Raw genomic sequence first — 22,647 nt, 5'->3', positions numbered from 1 at the left:
TTTTTTTTTCTTTTAATTTCTATATAGTGTTAGGTAGCCCCAGAGGTATCAGAGCACTTTACAGGTAATGTTATAAGTTCAGTAACAATACATGCTAGGATTCGGGTGGGTCAAAACAGTCAACAAATTATGGAACAATACATCATAAGGTAGCAGTATTAGCGACAATTTAGAGACTGAGTGAATTGGGCGACCGCAACATGGGTCATGTCGATGGTGGTTGGATCTTTGGAGATGTGCTTCAGCTTGTGAGCTTGTTGAAGTAGTTGTTAAGAAGATGAGATTTGAAGTCCCGTTTGGAGAAGGAGGGGTTGCAGCTTAGATCCTTTGCTAGTGAGTTCCAAATCGTATGAGAGTTTCCTGAGAAGGAACACACCAGGGATTATTTCTTCTTCAGATTAGGATGTATGAGGAGAAGTGAGTTGGAGTGTCTCATGTCCCGGCCTTTTCCTGCTCTGGATATATTGCTTTCTAGGTTTTTGATTTGTTTTGTGTGAAAGGAATTGTTGGTAATACAGGCTGTCTTGAGGATGCATCTTCCTTCCATGGGAAGCCAATTGAGACTCTTGAGGGCAGGTGAGATGTGATCAAATGGCTTAATTCCTGTGAGGAGTCTGGCTGCCGCTTTAAGAGTTGCTCTTAGGAGCACAAGGTGACATTTTGGAATTCCAGTGATGATGACGTTGCCGTAGTCAAGTTTAGAGAGAACTAGCCATTGAACTTCCATTTGAAGATCGTCAGGGGGATTAAACAGTTAGATTTGTTTTAGATGTTTTAGTGTGTAGAACGCTCTTTTGGCTGAGTTGTTGATATGTTATGATCTAAGAGGAGAGAGGTGGGTCAGTGTTGGGTTCTGTCCCCATAACCTTGCAGTCAGTCTTAGTTGCCTCCTGTCTTTGTTTAGGTCTAAGTTGAACCAGGATTTGGTTTGGGTTTTTCTAGAACTCTTTAGTTTGAGCGACGCCACTTGGTCAAGAACATCTGTCACCACTGAGCTATAATGGGCAGTGAGGTTGTCTACGCAGTGGGGAGAGGTTGAAAATGTAGTTGGGTGCTGATCCTGGATACATGCTCCTTTAGTGGGGTTTGTTTGAGGTTCCTTGCTCAGTGCGTGTACTTGTTGGATGGGGATGGGTTGGATCTGGGGGGAGCCTTGAGATTGAGCAGTATTTGGTGGTGGTCTGACCAGTCTATTGGTGGGAGGGAAGATAACTTCACATAATTATCGCATCAAGAGTAGAGCCTTTGTTGTGGGTCTGTTCCTTGAAGAGTTGCTTGAGGGCATCAATTTCGAGAAGGATTGTAAGGTTGCAGACTGTTGTGTCTTTAGTGGCGTTCCATTGCAGGTTGAAGTCGCCTAAGAATATGTAATTGGAATCATTTAGGGTAAACCATGTTATTAGGTTGGTTAGTTCTTCAGTGAAGAGTGTGCAATCGCCAGGGAGTGGTAGATGAAGTGGAGTTTGATAGAAGAGGTGCCTTTTGTCTTGACTCCAAGGTATTCAAAGGTTGAGTAGCTTGTGGTCTCTAGGGTGTTGAGCGGGTTTATTATTTGTATATGATTGCTAGCCCACCTTCTATCCATTCTGGTCTGTCCCGTCAAATGATGGAATAGCCACGTGGAATGACCAAGTCAAGCATGAGAGTTGAATGTTCATTAAGCAAGGTTTCCGTAAGGAAAGCAATGTTGATTCCGTCCGCAAGAATAATTTCGGCTATTTTTGTGGCGTGTTTAAGGAGCTAGGACTGTCTGGAAAGTAGTGTATTGAGCAGGTAGTCTGGGGGATATATTTGCTCAAGGGATTCTATTTATGCCAGTGATTACTTGGATTTTGGATGGGGTCTTAGAAGACGCTTTTGGAGTTATTGTGAGGTATGATCCGCAGAGTGATTGGACTTCAATTGAGGATAGGGGGCTGAGAGCTCGGTAGGGTCTGTGGGACAGGTTGCTCAGGCGAATGGAGCTCTGGCAGGTGTGCATTCTGTCTCTTGGAGATCATTTTTGGGGAGACAGTTTTACTAGTCGCGGAGTGGGATTGCATGTTAACTTTGCCTGAACTCCAAGGTCCTTTTTTAAGTGAGAAATGTCTTCGGCTAGAGTCAAGGTTTTGTTCTATTCAGTTGAGAAATAGGGTAAGTATGTTGGGGAGACTCCAGACCCGCAGTCAAGGGGACAGGTGGCGGGATCAATGTCAGTCAGGGGAGAGTGATCCTCGTTAGAGTGGAAGACAGAGTTGTCTTATTCAAGACTGGGGAGGGTTCGACATCGGTAGTCAGGGTTGAGCTTGAGGCAGGCTCATTGGTGAATGATCAGTTTAAGAAGAGAATGTTCGCACTGCAGTTAGTACATTTAGGGCAAAGCCTAATCTGCTGTGTATAAATTGAATGGCTAGGGGTGCCAGAAATCACCCCCATTTCAACTCCTGTAAATATCTTAGCCAAATGATAAGATCGAGTCCCACGTTTGATGCAGATCCAGATATAGATATAGTACAGTCCAACTAGAGTCGTACACAGTTACCTTGAAAATCCCCAAGTCTTCCAGTTTTCACCACAAAGTCTCCTATGTACCCTGTCAAATTCCATTTCAGGCATGTAATCCAAACTGTTTGGTGGCTAGTTGTCCATGAATCAGCATTGTTAGTAGTCTTTTGTTGTCTTTTAGAACTAGATTTGCATCAGCCCGGACTTCAAACTCTGTTAACGAAATTCCCATGTACCATTTAGCTCCTTTGTCCAAAAGGAAATTAGTGTATAATTCAGTAGCCCACCCTCTCTATTTAAGATGTTAGCCCAAAAGTTGGAATCTCTTTCGAAAACGCACAATGGTATACTATTCAGCAACAGGGCCACATCTCTCTGTGCGCCTGCGATACAATTCTCATTGCTTTTCATGGACAAGTCTGGTCAAACTGAAATTTGTAATTGAGAGCTTTTAGACAGATGATTTACTATGGGTTTGTTATTCACATAGATTTCATAGATGCGCAAATTCCAATCATCCCTAGTAATTTTGTTATCTGTTCCCATCATCTGTGAGTTTTACAGGCCATTCACATGTGCTCAGAATTTTCACAAATCCTGACGTCAGCATACATCTTCAATAATACCCATTCCTTTGCCTCACAGCTTCAAGTCTCATATACAGTTTTGTTGTCAGCCTCCATCAATTTACAAGCCAGATTCAATGCTTCTAGCTGGAAAATGGTTTTCAGTACATTTCCTAATTGTTGTTCTATGTCATACCTATGCTCCTTAGACCATCATTTTTGACCCTCGTAGAATCTGCTTTCTTGCATAGATTCAGTACTTGGCCAGATATAAGACATCAAAGGGATCAAAAGGTTTCACTTTAGCATGCTTCATATCCAGGAATCTAGGAATCGCATCCTAGCTTTAACAGGAATTAACCTTGTTTGAAGCAATAATCTGGTGAATGGGAGGACAGTCTAAGTTGTCAACGAGTCAGCCATTGTAAGTGTCCATCTAATGTGCATGCAAGCAACCTGGCAAGCATACTTTCACAACTCTTTGATCACTTTGACTCTATATACTAGAGCTGAAAACTCATTCAACTGTGCAAAGGGTCTCTACCTGTCAATCCTTACATTTTTAACTGTGTACATAATAAGGTACATATAAAGCTGTGACCTATAGAAGTGAGCCTTGAATCTATTTATGCATGAAAGGTGACAAACTATCCGCATGGAAACACCCATTTAGAAGCCTAATATTCAATCCTTATAAACAGTGTATGCAAAAGATATCTCCTTACATAAACGTCTAGCATGGTAAATAGCAGCACAGAAATGGATTTACGGGGATGATCGGACAAAGAATTAAGTATAGCCCTTGTGGATGTGCCATCACAGCCTATAAGTAGTAGAATAAGCTTTATTCGATAAAAAGTTATCATAAAAGCATGTACATCTAAAATTCATATTTTAAAATCATGTAACACAGCACAAAAAGTAGATCATACTATACATCAAACTTCATACAATTAAAAGATACATAAAAAGAAAAAAAAAGAAGGGATTTCATTAGGACCATGAATAGCAATGTTCAGAGCAAATACATCAGATAACATGCATGATGGATGTTGCGCTGCTATTATTCGCTTGAAGCTTAGTTCTTATTAACCATGCACATCCCAGATATTTGGCCACACCGCAAACCATAGTAAGAGAGGAAGTGTCAATTTTTAAAATGCGTAGTGTGACACGATGGTTCTTAGTGATGAGCTTTTTACAGACTGGTTTGAGCCATTTAGCTCTAGCCATCCTATAGGCTGGGCACGCAAAGAAAAAATGGGCAATGGACTCTTTAGGAGCTGCACAACCTGGACAAGGTGCAGATGGTGATTTGCGCCAGTTCCAGGTTGCGGTCACCTCATTGAGCGGGAGGATCCCTAATCTCATCTTCAAGTAGAGCGCCCTAACCCTGGGTGTTTGTATAAAATCAAGATAGGTTCTAACTTTCGGATGGATTTGTGCTAAAAAAACTCCTCGGTAAGTTTCCCCATTTTAGGATTGCGTGACTCTTCTGCCTGTACCCATTGCCAATAGGCACTTTTTAGGTCCTGCTTGGATGGCGGAATCTGGCTGGCCCAAGCCTCCCCAAATCCTATGTCAGTTAGAAGCTGCCTAAGATTAGTGATCCATTAAATCCTGTTCCCAGTATCAGATGTTATTAATTCGCTGAGGGCAGCAGCTTAATTGGACAGCTCCAGGGTCCTTCTTATACATGCCCAAAAAAGTAAGGGGCGAAGGCGTGCAATGTCCTGGATGGAACGTCTTCCCATGTCACAGTATAAGGGTTTCAGCGGGGTAGAAATTGGAAGGGAGATGAGATCTCTAAAAAACGTGTTTTCGGATCTGACAAGTTCGCTAGTATATTCAAAGCCCCAAAGTTCGGCCCCGTATAGGGCCGAGGGTAGCGCTTTGCCATCATAGACCACAGGGGCCGGGGCAACTGGCCTACTTGCAGAGAGATGTTGTTCTCTTACGATAGCCTCAGACACCGGCTTGTGACTTAGGAACCCCACTTCATACCTTTAGAGACCCGGATTCCCAGATAGTCAAACGACTCAACGGTATCTAATGGGTATAGTTTAAGGTAATGCCATTTCTGAAACATTTCGATGGGTTAATTGTCATTAACTTTGTTTTACTTGTATTTATTATTAACCCCCGGGAGTCACAAAAAAGGCTAAACCTATTTAAAAGTTTTTGAAGACCTCCCGGAGTTTTGGAGATCAGGAGGGTATCGTCGGCGAATAGGAGAGTTGGCGTTTTCTCCCCTGCCAGGATTGGGGCATATGCTGGTTCCTCTCTAAGATGGTCTATCACCCCGTTCACAAAAATAGAGAACAGGGTAGGGGCCAGAACGCATCCCTGGCGTATCCCCTTATTCACCACGACCCTCTCCGTCAGCTACCCCTGTGAGCCCCACTCAATTCTGGCATAGTTGTCCTCATGCAAACGTTTTATAAAATCAAGAATCTGAGGGGAAATCCCCAATTCATGCAGGACCTGCCAGAGCTTATCACGTGGTACTAGATCGAATGCGGTTCAAATCTATAAAGGCCAAGTACAAACTGCCTTTCCCAATCACCACTGCTTTCCAGTGGATCATAAAAAATCTGAAGACCTGATCCATTGTACCCACCTTTTGCCTGAAGCCTGCTTGATAATGAGAGAGGATGTTATCGTCCTCCATCCAGGACCTTATCCTCATAAAGAGCACCCTGCCAACCCCCTTCTGGATCACATCGATTAAACGAATCGGCCTGTAGTTGGCAGGGTCCTCCCTATTTTCCTTTTTATGGATTGGGACAACCTCCGCACCTTTCTATGAATCAGGGACTGCAGACCCCTAGCTATTAAATTCATCAAGAGTAAGATGAAATTGGCCCAGGGCTTCGGATCGTGCAAAAGCAGATCTCCAGGAAGGCCGCCTGGTCCCGCAGCATTTCCAGAAGAAATGCTATTTATTGCTAGATCAACCTCGTGGAGCTCAAAGCTGTCCAGTGACGGGAAAACACTAGGGGTAGTTGTGTAGGTCTCGATTTGAGGAGACGAGGGGCCTTCATCTCCCGAGTATAGGTTAGAGAAATGGTCATGCCATTGTTGCCCTATGATGTGATTTGAGATTGGATCAGATCCTTTTCTATTACCTCTATTAATTAACTCCCAGGATAAAGTTGGGTCCCTTTGTTTGGAGGTGTGTTTGAGATCCTGCCAATGTGCCTCGTCCCAGTTGCATTTGTCTTCCGCCAGTGCCTTGGAATAACCCTTTCTTGCTGCTCTAATTGCCAGTGGATCTTTCTTTCTGACAGCTAGGGATAGGGCCTGCCTCTTCTCCCTGCACGTGGATGAATACCATGGGTTTGTGGGCCTTGCTAAGCCTCTCTTTGTTGACATTTTCCCTTCTACAGTGAAAAATGAGCCTATCTTGTCTAATGTTTCTCGGGAAAACAAAGAGAATTTGGATAGGTTCTCAGCTTCTCTATATATCACTTCAAGCTCCTTATTCTTTTGATCGAGAAATTCCCTGATGCTTTGCAATTTACATTATTGCTCAGAGACTTTATGCCATTTAAGTCCTCTATTACAGTTGGAAGGGATTGTCGACATTAAAGGGGGATTAGGTACGTCTGTTGTGAAAGGTGACCAAACATTGTTAATTTGCAGACAAAGGGGATTATGGTCGCTATCCAAGGAGTGTTTAACTACCATATCCAGAAGATCCCCACATAATCGGACGTCAACAAGAATGTAATCTATTCGGGATGGGGAGCTTATCCTATTATAAGTATTTGCTCCGCTTGGATCCGAACATGTCCCTCCATTTACAGCACTTAAATTAAATTCCAGGGTGAGGGCATTGATTTGAATTGCCCTCTGTGACCACTTCTTGATGGGAACTAGATTGAGGGTCGGAATAGCCCATTTAGTATCCTCTTCGGCAGTTCCCAGTAGGTCATCCGCACTCAGAGGTTCATATGTGCAATTGAAGTCCCCGGCTACTATAGTGTTGGAATGGGGCAGAGTGAGTGATAACTCACACTCCAGAGCTGCTGTAGTCGAAGATGTTTGGGCGCCCGGAGAACCTCTTGCATATATATTGAATAGCTCTAGGGTTGTACCATTGGATGGCCCTCTAATGGTCAGGTGGAGAATGTCTCGTGACGAGCAGGTGTGTGTTACAATCGACCAATTTAGTGAGATGCTAATCCAAATTTGTAATCCCCCGGAGGGGCGACCCTTGCCTGAACTGTTTGCTGGGATGAAATAAGAGGTGAAGCCAGATTTATGTAAAGGCGTTAGACTCCAAGTCTCCTGGAATAAGCACACATCAAACTTTTCAATAAACTCATTCCACTCGGGGAGCAGTAATTTTTTCTGGAGCCCCGCTATATTCCAGGAGAGGAGATTAAGCACGTTCGAGTTAGACGTAACCTCAAGGACTACACTATCTAGAGTACAAACCGGGGCCCATACCTGGTCTTCAATCGTTCTCTGACCCTTTAGTCCTTCAATACAGGGGGGGGCTTGCAGTAAAATTAGTCTCCCTACGTCTAGCTCCTGCTGAAATAATGGTAGTATTCTGGGTTAGCCCCCCCATTTAGTCAGTCGACCTTATTTAAACCAGACCCTCCTCCCAACCTCCCAGCCACTTCGTGATCTAACGGCCTAGGTGCTGACCAGAGTGGAGAGCGTCTAATCTGAATGGCCGAATACTCTGGAGAAGAAGTACGAAACTGCAGAGCCAGCAAATTCTCAGCAAGGGCAGCGTCCGTTAGCAATAGCTCGATGCAGTCTGACTGAGAATTGCACAATAAGATCCTCCTTACTCTAACAATGACTTCTTGTATTATAGACCTGCATCCCCTCACGTGGCACAACCAGTGTACTGCTTTGTTTCGCAGGGACTCACTGCTTTCAAACCCTTGCCTGGAAGAGCATTTAGTAACTTTAACCATATATACTGTTGGTGAATTGCCCCCTGGTGGTGTGGGGTTTCCTTAGTTGGTATCTCTGGCCTGAATATTTGTGCTAATGCGAGGGTGGTATTGTCCCTGAAATCCAGTGATGTTAGAGAAAGTGCGTGGGGCCCCTGGAGCTTTCATTGAGTCAACATAAGATCTTGTAATACTAGGGATGGGGGCCATAGGAGGGGGGCTGTTGTCTCGATTTCGCAGCGCAGGATAAATCCTACCGCCGACCCCGGGGGAAGCACCAATTGGTAGCCTGTTCGATGGTAAGGAGAGTGCAGGGGGAGAAGGCTGAGTCAATGAACTGGCGACTGGAGGGGAAGACTCGGCCCTACGATTTAGATCTTCCACCATTTTCCTCAGGGATTCCACCTCCTTTTGAAGTAATTCGACTTTCTGTGCCAAACCCTTATTTATGGCTCTACATTTACATCTGGTCGCTAAGTCACCAGTACCAGTAGCAATATGTTCACTAGTTATAGGAGATGGAGTTCCCTCAGCTATGTGCTCCAGTACGGCAAACCTATTTGAACAGGGAATTGGAGGAAGCTGCTCGTCAATTGCGCTATCACATGGATCCCCTAAGTCAATTAAATTAGTTGGTGGTGACGGGGATATGTCTAAGGGAAATTCCTTAAAACCATCAGCCGGTGGGCTGTGAGAGATAAAATTAGAGAATTTATGGGGCGGTTTTTTAAAATATCGATGGAATTACTCGTTTAGGTTTGTTAACTAATGCCTCCTCCGGAGGGTTAGAAACAATGTCCAATGCTGCATTATTGCCTCCTAAAATCTCTTCACACTCACTGACTATCGACTCAATTCTATCAAGAACACAGTTGCTAGCTGCATGACTCACTTTCTTTCCCTTTTTTCCTTTCTTGCTCCCAGTTGCCCCCGCGCTCCATTGCTTTCCTTTTGCCCATAGAGTATGTGTTGTTACCCAGGAGGGGCTTCGGCAGGTTTTGGCCGTAGAGATAAGATTTTCACCCTTGTATGCCAACCACCACAGTGAAAGGTTCTCCTGGGGAGGACACATTGTGGAAAATATACCACAAGGGCCCCATGAAAATGTTAGAAAAATGTATCTTATGTCTCGTAACGAAACTGACAGGGGGGGGCCCTGCTCTGCCTCTTCTTGGCGATGACGGGCGCCGCCGGCGCGCGTCCCCGCTGCGGGGAACCTGCTGCACTTTTCAACAGCCCTGGCGCAGCCTGATGACAACGATGGCAGGCGCCTGGGCTGGGGCTGCTGGGAGTTGTGGTTTCTAATTTGTGCGAGGAGCAGGCTTCGTCGGCCGTTCCCCTCACGGCAGCGGAGAGTTCCTGGCTGTTTCCCTCACGGCGGAGCACCAGGAGCACCAGGAGAGTTCTACCCCTTCTTGGAGCAGGGTAAGTCTTTAGCGCGTCAGCCTATAAATTATCCATGCTGTTTTAACCCCACTGCCTTAAAACATTAGCAGGAGTTTCCCTTTAGACTCTGCCTCACACTTAAAATATTGCTAAAGTACTTTGTGCAAAAAATGAACTTTCCTTTCGTAGCCGTGGACTGCACACACTTTTTCTTGTTGAGGGAGATTGCACTCCAATTTTAAAACACTGGAGATGGGTTTAGTAGAAATGTAAAGAAGTGTGTGATAAGGGACTGACATATTAACCGATTTTAAAGTATTATGTAATGGGAGTGAAGTTACTCTGAGGATAGGAAACACATATCTTACACTACATGTTTAGTAAGGCTTGATAATTGAAGACAATCTGTGTCTGCAACCTGGGAGGAGTGAGATGGTGGTATGGGCTGCAATAACAGTAAAAAGTCTTTAACCAAATTGAATTGTTGTTGGTAGGTTGTCCCTGCATTTTGATGCACTGTTTCAAAGGAGATATTTTAAAGGTTAGGGACCTTTTTTGGCATAGATGTAGATACATGGAAAATGCCATTCCTCAAGACCCTGCTTGGAGTAACTGTTCTACTTTATTACTGCATGCTTTCACATAGTGTTGGATATTGTTTTCACCATTCTTACTAGCCTAATGTGTTTCCTATGAAATTTTGAAAAAAACGAATTGTCATTTTTTTTTCAGGTACCCAGACTGAAGGGTTTCAGGAATCCCGATATAAAGCTTGGTGGTCTTGGACCTGATTACCAGGGAATAAAAAACAAAGTACGTATTTTCTCCCTTCTTCTATCACATATGCCGAGCCAAAACAATCTATTGATTTTAATGAGTGCAAATAACATCATAGAAGAATATTGTGAAGGCTTGTAGTTCTTTTGTAAGAGCCTCTACTTTATTTTAATCATTTGATACTTTCGTTGTTAATGCTCTCGCATCCTAGCTTTAATACCCTGTGTAAGAGCAACAGGAATAGCAGCATAAAGGGATATTAAACCTAACGCTTAAGATGTCTGCTTCCAAACGGACTCTAGAAAAATTAATACTTTTGTCAGCTCCTCTTAAAAACCAAACCTTATATTTCTTAATTGCTTAGAGTAGGCCTACCACCAGTAAATCTGTACTTAAATTAATCCATGCAAAACAATAGGGCATGTGCTAAAGCACCAGAACTAGCTTGGGTGTTGAACAGTTACCTTGACTGAGCCACGCATTGCCACCAGTAAAGCTACTCTGGGACAACGTTTCAACATTACTAATTTGGGGCTTGTTGTACATGTATTTCCAGCATTCCAGGTCTAGCAGTACCTTGGGGTCAGTTCAGAAAGAGGTCATATGCATCTCTTCCACCAATAACCACTCATGTATATCTTTGTTCCATAAATGTGCCACTTTTGAGTTCCAAAGTTGTTGTATTCATCTCTTTTACATAATGAACTCAGGGCAATCATGTGATACTGCATGTAGCAGTTTTTATGGGGGCAGGTATGGCGCCAGCACAACGTTTTTGTTGTTGTGCTTTATAGTTTGCTCAGAATACCTGCACTACAGTGTATGATGATACCATAAGAAGCCTATCAGCATTCTCAGATTGGTATATTGGGCATTCCCAATATGTACCTGGGAAAATTTAGTGAATGGCACCTGATGGTAAATATGTCCTGTGTAGGGCTCGAAATTAGTGAGGTGGAACCAAGAGTTATTTACGGCCTTTGTGACATACACTAAAGCTATAATCCACTTATTGTCAGTAAGTTGTGTTTCACAATCTCTATCACACTTCATTTTAATACTCAGTTCCTATTTTGGACTCATTATATAGAGCCCTTCAAAGAATGGACAGTAAATGCCCACATTGTGACAGTGCTAAAAGAGCCCGTATGTAGGATTTGATTCAGGCGATTCCTCTGGGAGTCCTAGCCAAGAATCATTTGATGCACTTGATTGCCAAGCATACAATAGAAATTCTCGGCATGTCTCATAGCTTCCTCAAATGGGGGTAAGATATCTCCTTCGTATAGGTCATTCACCGGTCCTAGCTATACTGGCTTCACGGCACAGCTTACAAAATGTGTGTAAAATTCATAGGGGAGCCTGATTTCCAAAGGGTGTCCGTTTTTAAATAGTTCAGATTGTCCTGCCCCATACTTGTGCAATTAGGGACACCCCTGTATCAATATTGAGTTGGGTCTGTAACAGGAGTTTACGGGCTTTCCGACTACAACAGCCATTCAAGAGTTTGTGCTTCCTCCTGGGAGACTTAGGGTAATTCCAGTAGAAACTGTAGCTTTGAAGCCAGATAATAACATGTGGCATCTGGGACTTCAAGGGCCCCAGATTTGTTACAGAGCGGGTTTTTTGATTCCTGGCCATCCAAATAGCACAATATCCAGCTCCCAGAAAGTCTTTTTGGAAGTGAGGCAGTACAGCCCCAGGAATATATAAGAACATCTAGGGCAGATGTCTTAAATTTGTTTGCTAAACCCCTTGAGCAAACTTTTTTCAGGTTAGGCCTCATGCTCATACCAACACTGTAGGGTTGTTCGGCTAGCGGGGAGAGCAGAGCAAGAGCGGCAGGAATGGGCGGGGGCTAACTAAATCATGCTGCCTCTCTTCGTCTTTATAAAAACAATTTGTGTATTATATAGTGTTAAATACTGCACTTCTGCTTTTTACAGGCACTGTAGAAGCATCTGTGCCGCTCACTTTCCCTGGACCATCACTCAAAGACCCTCGTTTAGCTGTTCCTCTTCATATTTACAATAACAATTCATGTTTTATATAGCACTATATTCCACATTTCTCCTTTCTCTACAAGCTTTAAGTAACACATGTTAATAAAATAAATCCCTTGCAACTTGTCCCTCCCCTCTCTTGCAAGGAAATCCTACAAATCTTTCAACAATACCATGTAAACCTATATAGTGATAATAAAGATTCTAATTTTGAGAATTACCCCAATTTCCTCTAAACTGTTAGTCCCCTCACGGTAGATGCTGATGATGTTTAATGCTGGGAGTTCTTTAAGAATTGAAAGGGTTTGAGAGGAACTGCCCGTAGTTGACCTGGGCAGTGGGGCATTCATACAATAGTTGCACTTTGGTGATAAATTGGTGTCCCAGTCCGAATCTTTTCATGGTGGCAAAGAGGTAAACCCCACTTGATGTGGCCGAACGACTTCTCGGCTTTTAGGCAGAGGGCCACCGCGTCACCCCGGAGATCCTTGGCCGCCCAGAGGGTGTGGGCTAGAGTGCGAAGGTGGTTCCTGAAAGAATGGTGTAGTACGAAATCAACCTAAGAGAGATGCATAAGGGAGGGAATGACCTTGCCAAGCCATGATGCCAGGATGCTGGCAAGGATCTTGATGGCGCCATTTAACAGTAAGATGGGCATATAGCTGCCACACAGTAATGGGTCTCTCCCAGGTTTGGGGAGAACAGCGAGATAGGTACCAATGATGCCGCCCGTTCCGCCTCCCGGAAGGCGGCATGTAAGGAGTTATTTACCTCTTTGCCTGACCATCTATAACCACGCAGGGAAGCCATCCTCACTCGGAGATTTGTGATAGGGCATTTTGGAGACAGCTGACACAACGTCATATATGCTGGTCTTCCCCCTGGTAGTTCCCTGCCCTTGTCCGAAAGGCAGAAGAGGTCTATGCTCCCTAAGAAGGTGGCCACACGTTTCGTGCTCACCAGTGCCTCTTGTGTATATACAACATCCAATTGAATGAGGTGGATTTGTTGACTATGTCCTGCAGTCGAGTTAAGATTTCCTCATTGTCAACTGTATAGCAGGGATGGACATGGAGGCCTCATGTTGTCGCAATTAGGCAGCCAGGAGGCGTCCAGGTTTCTCCCCCTGCTCATAGTGATGTCCTTTCAGGCACTGCAATGCGTATTCAGCTTTGGAGGTGAAGAGACTGTTGAGGGCTATACGGGCCTGTTCTAGGCTGCAGCGGATAGGCAGGGAGAGGTGGGAGAAGTAGACATGAGTAAGAGAGGCTATCTGCCCCCCAATTTGGTCTGTCGGATAGTTACTTGCTTATTGGACATGGCAGCATCTTTCATGAGTTGGCCCTGTATTGTTGCCTTCTCAGCTGCCCATAGTATCTGCAGGATTCTACCGAGCCCCTGTTGTCCGACTGATATGTGGAAACATGGACTTTTAATTGGGACTTACCCGGAGGGGTGCAATATCACTGAATGTTCAGGCACCAAGGTTTACAAAACCACTCCAGCAACAAGTCTAGAAAAGGGATCAACATGGTCTGTCAGGTGGACAGTGAGGGCCCAACACCCCTACCCGGGCTGGAGATGCATGCTCATGAGGGTCCCTCTATTAGACACGAGATAGGAGAACAGAGTGTTCATATGCACCAGAGAGGCGGGAGTGCTAGCCTTGAGCCCAGACCTGAAAATAGGCCATCCCCTTCCAGGCAGCAAGATAAACCTAGCCCCAAGCCCAAGTCACCAATAGAAAAGTGAGGAGGCAACCGGTGCAAGAATATAGTGAGGGGAGACAGCCCTGCCCAAGTCCAAACCTGCCTAACATAAATCTTCCGCCTGCCTGCTCCCCGTACATAGCTATTCTGACAGGTGTCCCGCCAATTGAACCCAACTCAAAGGAAACTCAACTCGAGCTGAGAAATAAATGTCTTTTCTGGCTTGCCATATATAAGCACTTTGATTATGCCAGAGCAGGGGAGATCATAATAGTTTGAAAGCTAGGGTGGGTGGGAAACTGCAGAAAAAGCAAATCGGGTGAATGTGTAGTTATTAACTTTATAAACCACAACACTGTCATCAATCTATTTAAAACCACCCTTAACTGCCACTATGCTCCAACAGGCATGAGCCTGCGCCCCTTGGACTCTTTCTATGTACAACAGCAAGCATACTCTAGAAGCTGTGTACCTCCTTTAATTCCAGTAATGGGTTGAGGGACCTTTCTGGAGGAAAACTGGCCTGCCCACAACAGGCTCCCCCATTTAATATCCTGGTGAACAACCAATATGACATCCTTGAGGAGGTAGATTGACTGAGGGAGGGACAATCTAAGGGTGGGGACCCAGAAACGGCAGGTCACGACCCCGCGGGTCTAGGGGGGTGCGGCCTGAAAAGTATAACGAGGGGTAGTAGTATAAGCCCCCCCAGTGGATTGATCCGGTAGGAGCTAGGACAAAATTTTGTGGGGTCCCTGATGCTATAACTTCCGCTGCACTGGGGCAAACACTACTAAAGTATGGTCACCATTGGTAATGCAGCTCAACTCACTTACTCTGGCTCTATCACTAGGGCATGCAATGGACGGACTAAATCCTATCAGCCAGGACAGCACACATTTAACAGAGCAGGACAAACCTCCCTAATTGACTATATCATGGTGGAAACAAGATTGTGTTAAAAGTTCCTTGACTTTATATCATGCAGCGGCAGGATAGCGACCATAATGCCCTGACTCTTACTTTAAAACCATTGGACCTTGGCATTTTTAAACCTCCTTTCGCCCTGACAAACGCAACAAGCCCAATAACAATAACAAACAATAGAAGAAATGACAGATGGGGCCACATACAACAGTCTCCCATTAAGCTGGCCAAAGTCTATCAGCTAGCAATTCCAATGTTAATTAAAATGTGGGAGGTAGCAGAGGTGGACAGTCCCATCGTTAATCGAGACGGTAGTATGATGTAACAACGCGTGTTATTACAACGCGTGCTGTTACATCGCAGTCGTTACAACGACTGCATTTTACCACGCTATGCCTTTACAACGCAAGTCTTTACATCGACTTGCGCTATGAGGCGTGCTAAAATTAAAAAAGTGTCATTTACTATTCCAACTCCAGTCCGCTTATCAGTAGGCAAGGTGTTGGGATAGTAAACTACACCATTTTTAATGTTAGCACGCCATCTAGCTCAAGTCGATGTAAAGACTTGCGTTGTAATGGCATAGCGTTGTTACATGCGTTCGTTGTAACAACCGCGATGTAACAGCATTGCGGTGTACTGACCGCGTTGTTAAGGATGTTTCCCATCCAGGCAAGGCAGTGAAAATGCACGCAGACCTATCCACGAAATTGGCGGATATATTCTTCCCGTTTGTGCGTAGGAGGGAAAGTAACTGTTATAAATGTTATTGGTTCAATGACAAGTGTTGTAAGGCAAAGCAGGACCTCGTGGATGCGGTGAAGGTGAAGGATAGGACACAAATTAAACTTTCTTGGGTCAGGTATGAATGGACCACCCAGCAGAAAAAAAAATGGGAAGTAGAGGGATAGGAAAATCTCAGAATCGCCCTCAGCGATAAAGACTTGAAAACCTTTTGGGCAATAGTAAGCTCGGGCGACAGGGAAGGGAGATCGGCCATCCAGCCCAATATAGCGTCTGAAGCCAGGGAGACCCACTTTGGGTCATTGTACTCCATTAGGGATAGTGGGCCCGTTAACATCCTTACCCCCAGTATGGTATCGGAGTTCCACCAGGTGGGGGACGTGGAGATTACAATGGCCGAAGTGGGAAACGCTATCAACAAGCTCCACCTTAACAAAATGCCAGGTCTAGACAAATTACCGGGGGACCTCTTCCGGGAAGAACCCAAAATATGGATTCCATACTTGTGTGCCCCATTTAATGCCGTCTTGAAGGGCTGGGATCCACCCCGATACCTGGCATGAGGCGGATATAGTTCCCATATTTAAAAAAGGCTGTCCCCTTTCACCCTCCAACTACATGCCGATCAGCTTAATTGATATCACCCAAAAACTCTTTAGCTGGGTGCTTTTGGACCATCTTCAGGGTTGGCTGGAAGAAAAACAAATATTAAGCCCCTATCAGGCCGGCTCCAGAACAAACATGTCAACCGTAGACCAGATATTCAGACTTCAACTACTCTTTGGGAAAACGGTGACTATAGAGAGTGGCAGCTTCTATCTTATATTTGTTGATCTGAAGTCGGCTTTTGATCTTGTACCCCGGGAGAAACTCTGGAAGGTGCTGAGCGACCTTCGGATTCCTCCCTACCTTCTTTAATGTTATTGAGAGGCTCCACTCGGAAAACTTTGCCCAAGTACAATGTGGAAAATAGGGGGAACTTATTTCCCGTTTTCCTGTCCTGAGGAAAATCGAATTTTGCCTTGTCATGTGTCCCTACGTGTTCCCCATCCTATGTAATATGTGCATGATTAATATGCATATATCCCCCTATGACCGAATAAAGACGCCATTATAGTTGTGTCCAACGTTAGTATGTCAGTTATCCAGTCCCCGTGAAAGCAACGTGAATTAGGCTTCTAGGCCTATGTTGCCAACGTTTTACATTATGCACGTTAATTCATCGAATTGTCCCCGTTTCTAGGCCTCAAAGGGCCTGAACACCAGATTCAAGCTCCAGTCTCCTGAAACCACTCCGAGGAGCGATGCAGCCCCTCCCGCATCCCTGACCCTTCGCTTACTTTCTGCCAAGCAACGCGGTGCCCGGCCTGGCCCGGCCTGGCCCGGCCTGCCTGCCTGTCTGCCAAGAATATGTTATGCCTCTAGTTATCAGTTCAGCTCTCCGTCTTCACATTCCTAAGCTAACGAACTGCATAAACATCTTCAGCTATAGTCTAGTCTTTCTGTCTCCATGCAAGAGAATTACTGAATTAATATCCATAGAAGATTCATAGCACACGCAATACATGTAGAATATATGCATGCACCAGCCTTAGTGTCAAGTAGCCTTTGCTCTGATGACTTTTAGATTCTATCAACATGTACTCCAAACACAAGATACCAGATATGCTATAGGTACATGTCGTCCTGACATCCCAGACTTTAGTCTCCTCTTCTAGTGCTAGAAGTCAGAGCCCCCAGCTCTCCCCAGTTACACGTCATGGTCCGTTTGCGCGCACCAGTAGGTTAAAGGTTCCAGCTGCCCAGGCAGCCCCCTCCATGTATCCACCCATTTGTGACACTTCTGTGACGTTCTCATCACATATCTTCGTGCACGCCCTGTGCACGCCTTCTTTGTACGCCCATGTGTTCTTATCTTACGTTTGTCACTTGTTAGCCTACTGTATTCAATGCAATTGTAACGTTTTACTATATATACTATGTACTGTTAATGAGACGTTGCAGCTGCCATTCCATTCTGTTACAGGCTGTTCCGATCCTGTCCCTTCCCTTGTGTCAAATTAAAGCCTGTTCAACTCAGATACCCCGGATCCTGCCTCTTATTTATTGAGCTATCTGTTTTAGTTAATGTATAGAAAAATAGTACCGGGAATTAATTATTTATTTACCACATAATGGCGCCCGAATAGGGACGAGCCCCTTCCCCACGCGCCGGAGATGTAACGCAGGCCCCCTGACCCTTCTACAGCCGTGACGGAACTCTACCGTGCACGTGCAGATATTTCTGCTTCATCAAGTCTCCCTCAGGCCCACGGAGGAGACGGAGACTGCGGTCCGGCATCCAGACGAGGCGGTGAGGAATGCGGTTCGTCCCGACCAGAGCCCAAGCCGAGAGAGCAAGGTCCGAGGGATCCGGAGGCCCACCTGTTTCCGAAGCCCGAAGTTCGAAGCGCATGCGCAGTAACCAGACGTCGTAGCAGTCCAGTCCAGTCCGAGGCCTTCAGTTCTGCTTCCCGGTGAGTACCGTTGCTGGGGGAGTATCTAGACGGGGTCATTAGTTTGTCTCCGGTCCGATGGGTTTGGGTACGCAGATCCAGTCCGACGTGTCCATCTAGGTGGATACGGTATGACGTGTCTCTTTATGAGACCGGTATGTTCTGTACTGTTTTAGCAGTGCATCCAGTAATTCTAGTAAGTCCGTTCTCGAGAAATTCAAGCGTTATGTTTTCAGTGTATCAGGTAGTATTCTGTTCGAACTGTTATTAATGTATTTCTATGTCGTGGTATGAGTGATTTGTTTGCCATTTCATTACTGTGATTATTGTGTATTGTGTTTAAGTTCAAGTACGACTCAAATATGCCTCTGTTTTCAAAGTTACGTCAGATAAAAACCAGAAAAGGGTTACTCGAAGAAGCAGTTCCTGTCCCTCCTAGGGACAGTCCTGGACACTTTATGTATCACAAGCATGGCTTAGATGCCATATTATATCTAGACTTATGGGTGGATTATACAAAGAATCTTGAAGAGAAATATAGATGGCCTGTATCAGGTACATGGGATGCCGAGTGCATCATGCGAGTAGAAGAAGCATTATGGAAAAAGAAAGCCAGACAATCCCAGAAAGATGCCATAGAATTATGGCGTAAAGAATCCCATAAAAGATCCGAAAAAGATTTCAGAAAAGCAGAATTAAGTAAGGAATCCTCAGAAAAAGCCCAAGAAAGGGAACTTCTAGAAGAAGGTGAACGAGTTAGAGCAGAACAGTCAGACAGACAGAGAAATGCCCTTATTAAAGGTATGTATCCTCTTCTTGCCGAGGGCTTGCCGAAGGCAACCCCGGAAGTACCCTGTAATTTACCGCCACCATTGGTCCCGACTAAGCTACGTCATAAACCGACTGCAGCTGAAAATTTTCTTTCGTCCTATTTGGACGATACAGTCCCAGAATATGCAAATCCTATTCTGCCTGCTCAACCTCAGCACCCTGTTAATAATGTAATTCCTGTTCCTCCAGCCACTGGTCCCGGGAACCCCGTTAATGTGCCAGTACCCCCGGACCAGCCCACATTACGTGTGCCCGTCTTGCCAGTCACTTTACCAGCACGTTCAGTATTAACTGACGATTCTAGTTCAGGAGGAGCGGGGGGAGGTGCTCCTACCACCCCGCCTCAAGTAAAACGACTGACGCTGAGAGACGCAGCGTTACAGCGCACGCCAAAGGTGTCTACACACGCAGCCCTCAAGCAATACCTTACAGACTGCATATATGATTCAGTGCCAGGCGAAGATCACATGATATTATATTCCGTACGTTTAAGACGAGTTGCCAATTTTTTGGCCACCCTGCCCGAGATGAAGGAACATCTAGACAGAATATATCATTTTATCCGAACAGGGGAGAATCCAGAGAGTATTCACGAAGCTATGACACACAGAAAGGTCGAGATTCAAAGTATGATTTTACAGTTCTTGATTAACTGTTTAATAAGAGAGCAGGATTATCCTGATAAAGACAAAGACGAGATGAAAGCCCTGACAAGGTGGAGTGACAATATAGCCGAGGGAAAACATAAGACACAAAACAGTATAGAACGTATGTACAGGAAAATTCGTAAGGAAATTCTAAGTATACACGAGAAGGAGAAAGCAATAAGAGCAACCGAGAAAGAGAATGACTCTTCAAGTGAAGAGGTAGACAGCGAGAATCCCGCCAGAATAGCGTATGTAGGTAGAACTAGATTTTCCGACCGACATTCACGCCTAGATTACAAGAAAGTTTTTCCTCCTCCCGTACCAGAACAGTGTTCTCTTGAACATGTATTCCAGGCCACCGATAAAATTCTGAAACTACGAATAGGTTATAGTGAGCTTAGTACCATACATGAACAAGAACTAGCCCGATCAGCCGTTCGATGGACTAGTGATTCTACCACGTTTTCAGATGAAATAGTGGCCCAAACGTTTCTGAAGCTGCCCCCAGCCGAGCAGCGTCTGGTGGGTATGTATATGATCCAGCACCTCATTACACTGTATGAGGATCAGCAGTCTGATCCAGGTCCTTTGTATGATGTACTGAACGAGTTACTCCTAAACAGATGGAAAGGTCTAGGTACCGATTTAATTAGTGTCATTTTAGAACAGCGCCACAAATACAGAACGTTCCTGAATCCACATTTTGTTCCTGTTCCACCCCCAGTAAGAAAATCATTCTACATAGACAGACAGAATCCGTTGCGAGAAGTACATCCAGTTAAGGGAGAGGGGGGTGAGCTCGAACGAGTATTTGTTTACACCCCTATCACGAAAATAGAACTTCTAGAAATGAAAAAGTTAATACCCTGTCACGATGAAGATCCAGCAGGGTTCCACCGTGAATTAAAAGACATGCTCCGTATGGGAGAATACACGTATCCTGATATCATTAAAATGTTAAAGGTCCTGTTGCCTGCGGGCATATATGAAAAACTCAAAGAAAAAGAATGGGAGGTGGGAGAGAAAAAGATTGATTGGACCGCATTAGAGACTGAAGATAACACACGAGTTCCAGGTACCGGTCTTGGGGAAAAAGCTAAAGCATTGCCCGAGTTGTTAATACAAGTCTTGCCAAGATTACTAGCCACGAAAAAGGAAGACTGGGATGCCGTCTCAGCCTGTAAACAGAAACAAGACGAAGACACTAGTGATTTTTATTCTAGATTTGAGAAATGTTTCATTATTAATAGCGGCCTGAAAACAAGCAGTGAATCGTATCCACATCTTTTTGTTACCAAACTAGTTGAGAATTCTTTACCACAAGTTAAAAATCGAGTACTGAAAGTCGAAAGTACCTGGCAAGCTAATACTCTGTCACAAATGCTCCAGATGCTACAGTATCACCAGAACAGAATCAGGGAGGAGCAGGAACATGAAAGGAGACGTATGAAAGACACGAAAATGAAAGTACTGGTTGCACAGTCTGTTCCACAAGATAGTCAGAAGAGGGGTCCGAATCAGACTAGTCATTCTACAGCTCCCGTTAAAGGGACATGCAATTATTGTAAACAGCCAGGTCATTATATAAACGAATGTGCAGTTCTGAAACACAACATAGCTACTGGTAAAACGAAAGAGAGACCACGTCCTCCTAGACAAGAACATGTTCCGCAGAATTCCCAGCCACCGCAGAAGGCACAACAGACAGTTACCGTACCGCAGCCTATAGCTGCCACACAACACGTTACACAGCAGATGTACCAGTACGCACAGTCAGATTATCCAGAATATCAGCAGTATTCATGAAACAGCCTAGAGAGGGAGGTTGGCTTGCCTCTCATCGAGATTCCTGTAGATCAAGAGGGTCCCTATGTACACAGTCAAGTATTAGGGAAAGACAGAAAGTTTCTGATTGATACAGGGGCAAGTAGGACTACCATCAGTCATGACGAGGTTCCAGGGGCTCCACTCTCAGGCTCAAGAAATGTTTCCCTTGGATTTTCAGGAAAGCCTATTGTTAATGAAATATCGAAACCAGTTTCCCTAGAAGTTGGTCCATTGTCCCGAACTACTGACTTGTTACTTACGAAATCATGTCCAGAAAACTTACTAGGTATCAAAACACTGAAAGAATTAGGAGCAGTCATATGTTGCTCCCCAGAAGGAGTGAGATTGTTTTTACGTGATTTTAAAGGTCATTATGTATTACGTGATTTTGATCCAAGATTATTGAATGTACCACAGCATTTATGGGCGCAAGGTCCAACTGATGTAGGTTGTATGCACATTACACCATATCGTGTCACTCTGAAGCAAGGTGTTGTATTACCACGAATCCGACAGTACAAATTGCCACCTGAGGCTGTAGCAGCCTTATCAAAAATTATTGACGAGCTCATTGCTCAAGGAGTAGTTGTAGAAACTGACTCCAATGTATGTAATTCTCCTATCATTCCGATTCTTAAACGTACTGATCCCAATGTACCTCCAGTTTATCGATTAGTGATTGACCTTCGAGAACTTAATAAATGTATCATACCCCAGTACCCAGTGGTTCCAGATATTTCTTCCCTATTGACTGCCATTGATTCCGAAGCTACGTTCTTTACTGTTATTGATCTCAAGAACGCATTCTTTAGTGTCCCCATTCATCCAGACAGCCAGTTTCTTTTCGGATTCTGTTTAAATGGAAGAAGCTATAAATTCACACGAGCTCCTCAAGGTTTCACAGAAAGTCCTAGTATATACAGTCAAGCACTTAAAAGACAACTAGACAATATTCATATGCCAACTGACACTGCCCTGCTCCAGTATGTCGATGATCTATTGATCACAGCCCGTTCTGAACGTGACTGCGAACGTGCGTCACTTACAGTCTTGTATTTCCTGGCCGAGATGGGGCACAAGGTGTCCCCTTCGAAACTGCAATTTTGTGTCCAGCAAGTGGTGTACCTTGGACACTTACTGTCCAAGAGGGGTAGGCAGTTGACACCAGACCGTATCCAGGTAATAGCACATCTTCCACAGCCCAAGACTCAGAAGGAGGTACGAGCTTTTATCGGCCTCACTTCTTACTGCAGACAATGGATCCCTCAGTACGCATATCTAGCCAAGCCACTGATACAGTTAACGACACAGGAGGCAGCCACATTGACTGTCCTC

General features: G+C 44.7%; 1 protein-coding gene across 1 annotated transcript in view; it reads left to right on the top strand.

The window, feature by feature from the left end:
* JHY (junctional cadherin complex regulator) overlaps window positions 1-22,647 on the top strand; it is a 443,466-nt gene that overhangs the window by 338,039 nt on the left and 82,780 nt on the right. Inside the window, exon 7 of the mRNA XM_078681831.1 lies at window positions 10,085-10,165. Within this exon, the coding sequence (XP_078537957.1) occupies window positions 10,085-10,165 (81 nt within the window). The remainder of the gene's footprint in view (window positions 1-10,084; window positions 10,166-22,647) is intronic.

Source organism: Lissotriton helveticus, chromosome 3_1 (genome assembly GCF_964261635.1).
Source record: "Lissotriton helveticus chromosome 3_1, aLisHel1.1, whole genome shotgun sequence".
NCBI lineage: Eukaryota > Metazoa > Chordata > Amphibia > Caudata > Salamandridae > Lissotriton > Lissotriton helveticus.
Note: the sequence above shows the minus strand (reverse complement) of the source record. Positions and strands in the feature narration are given on the sequence as shown.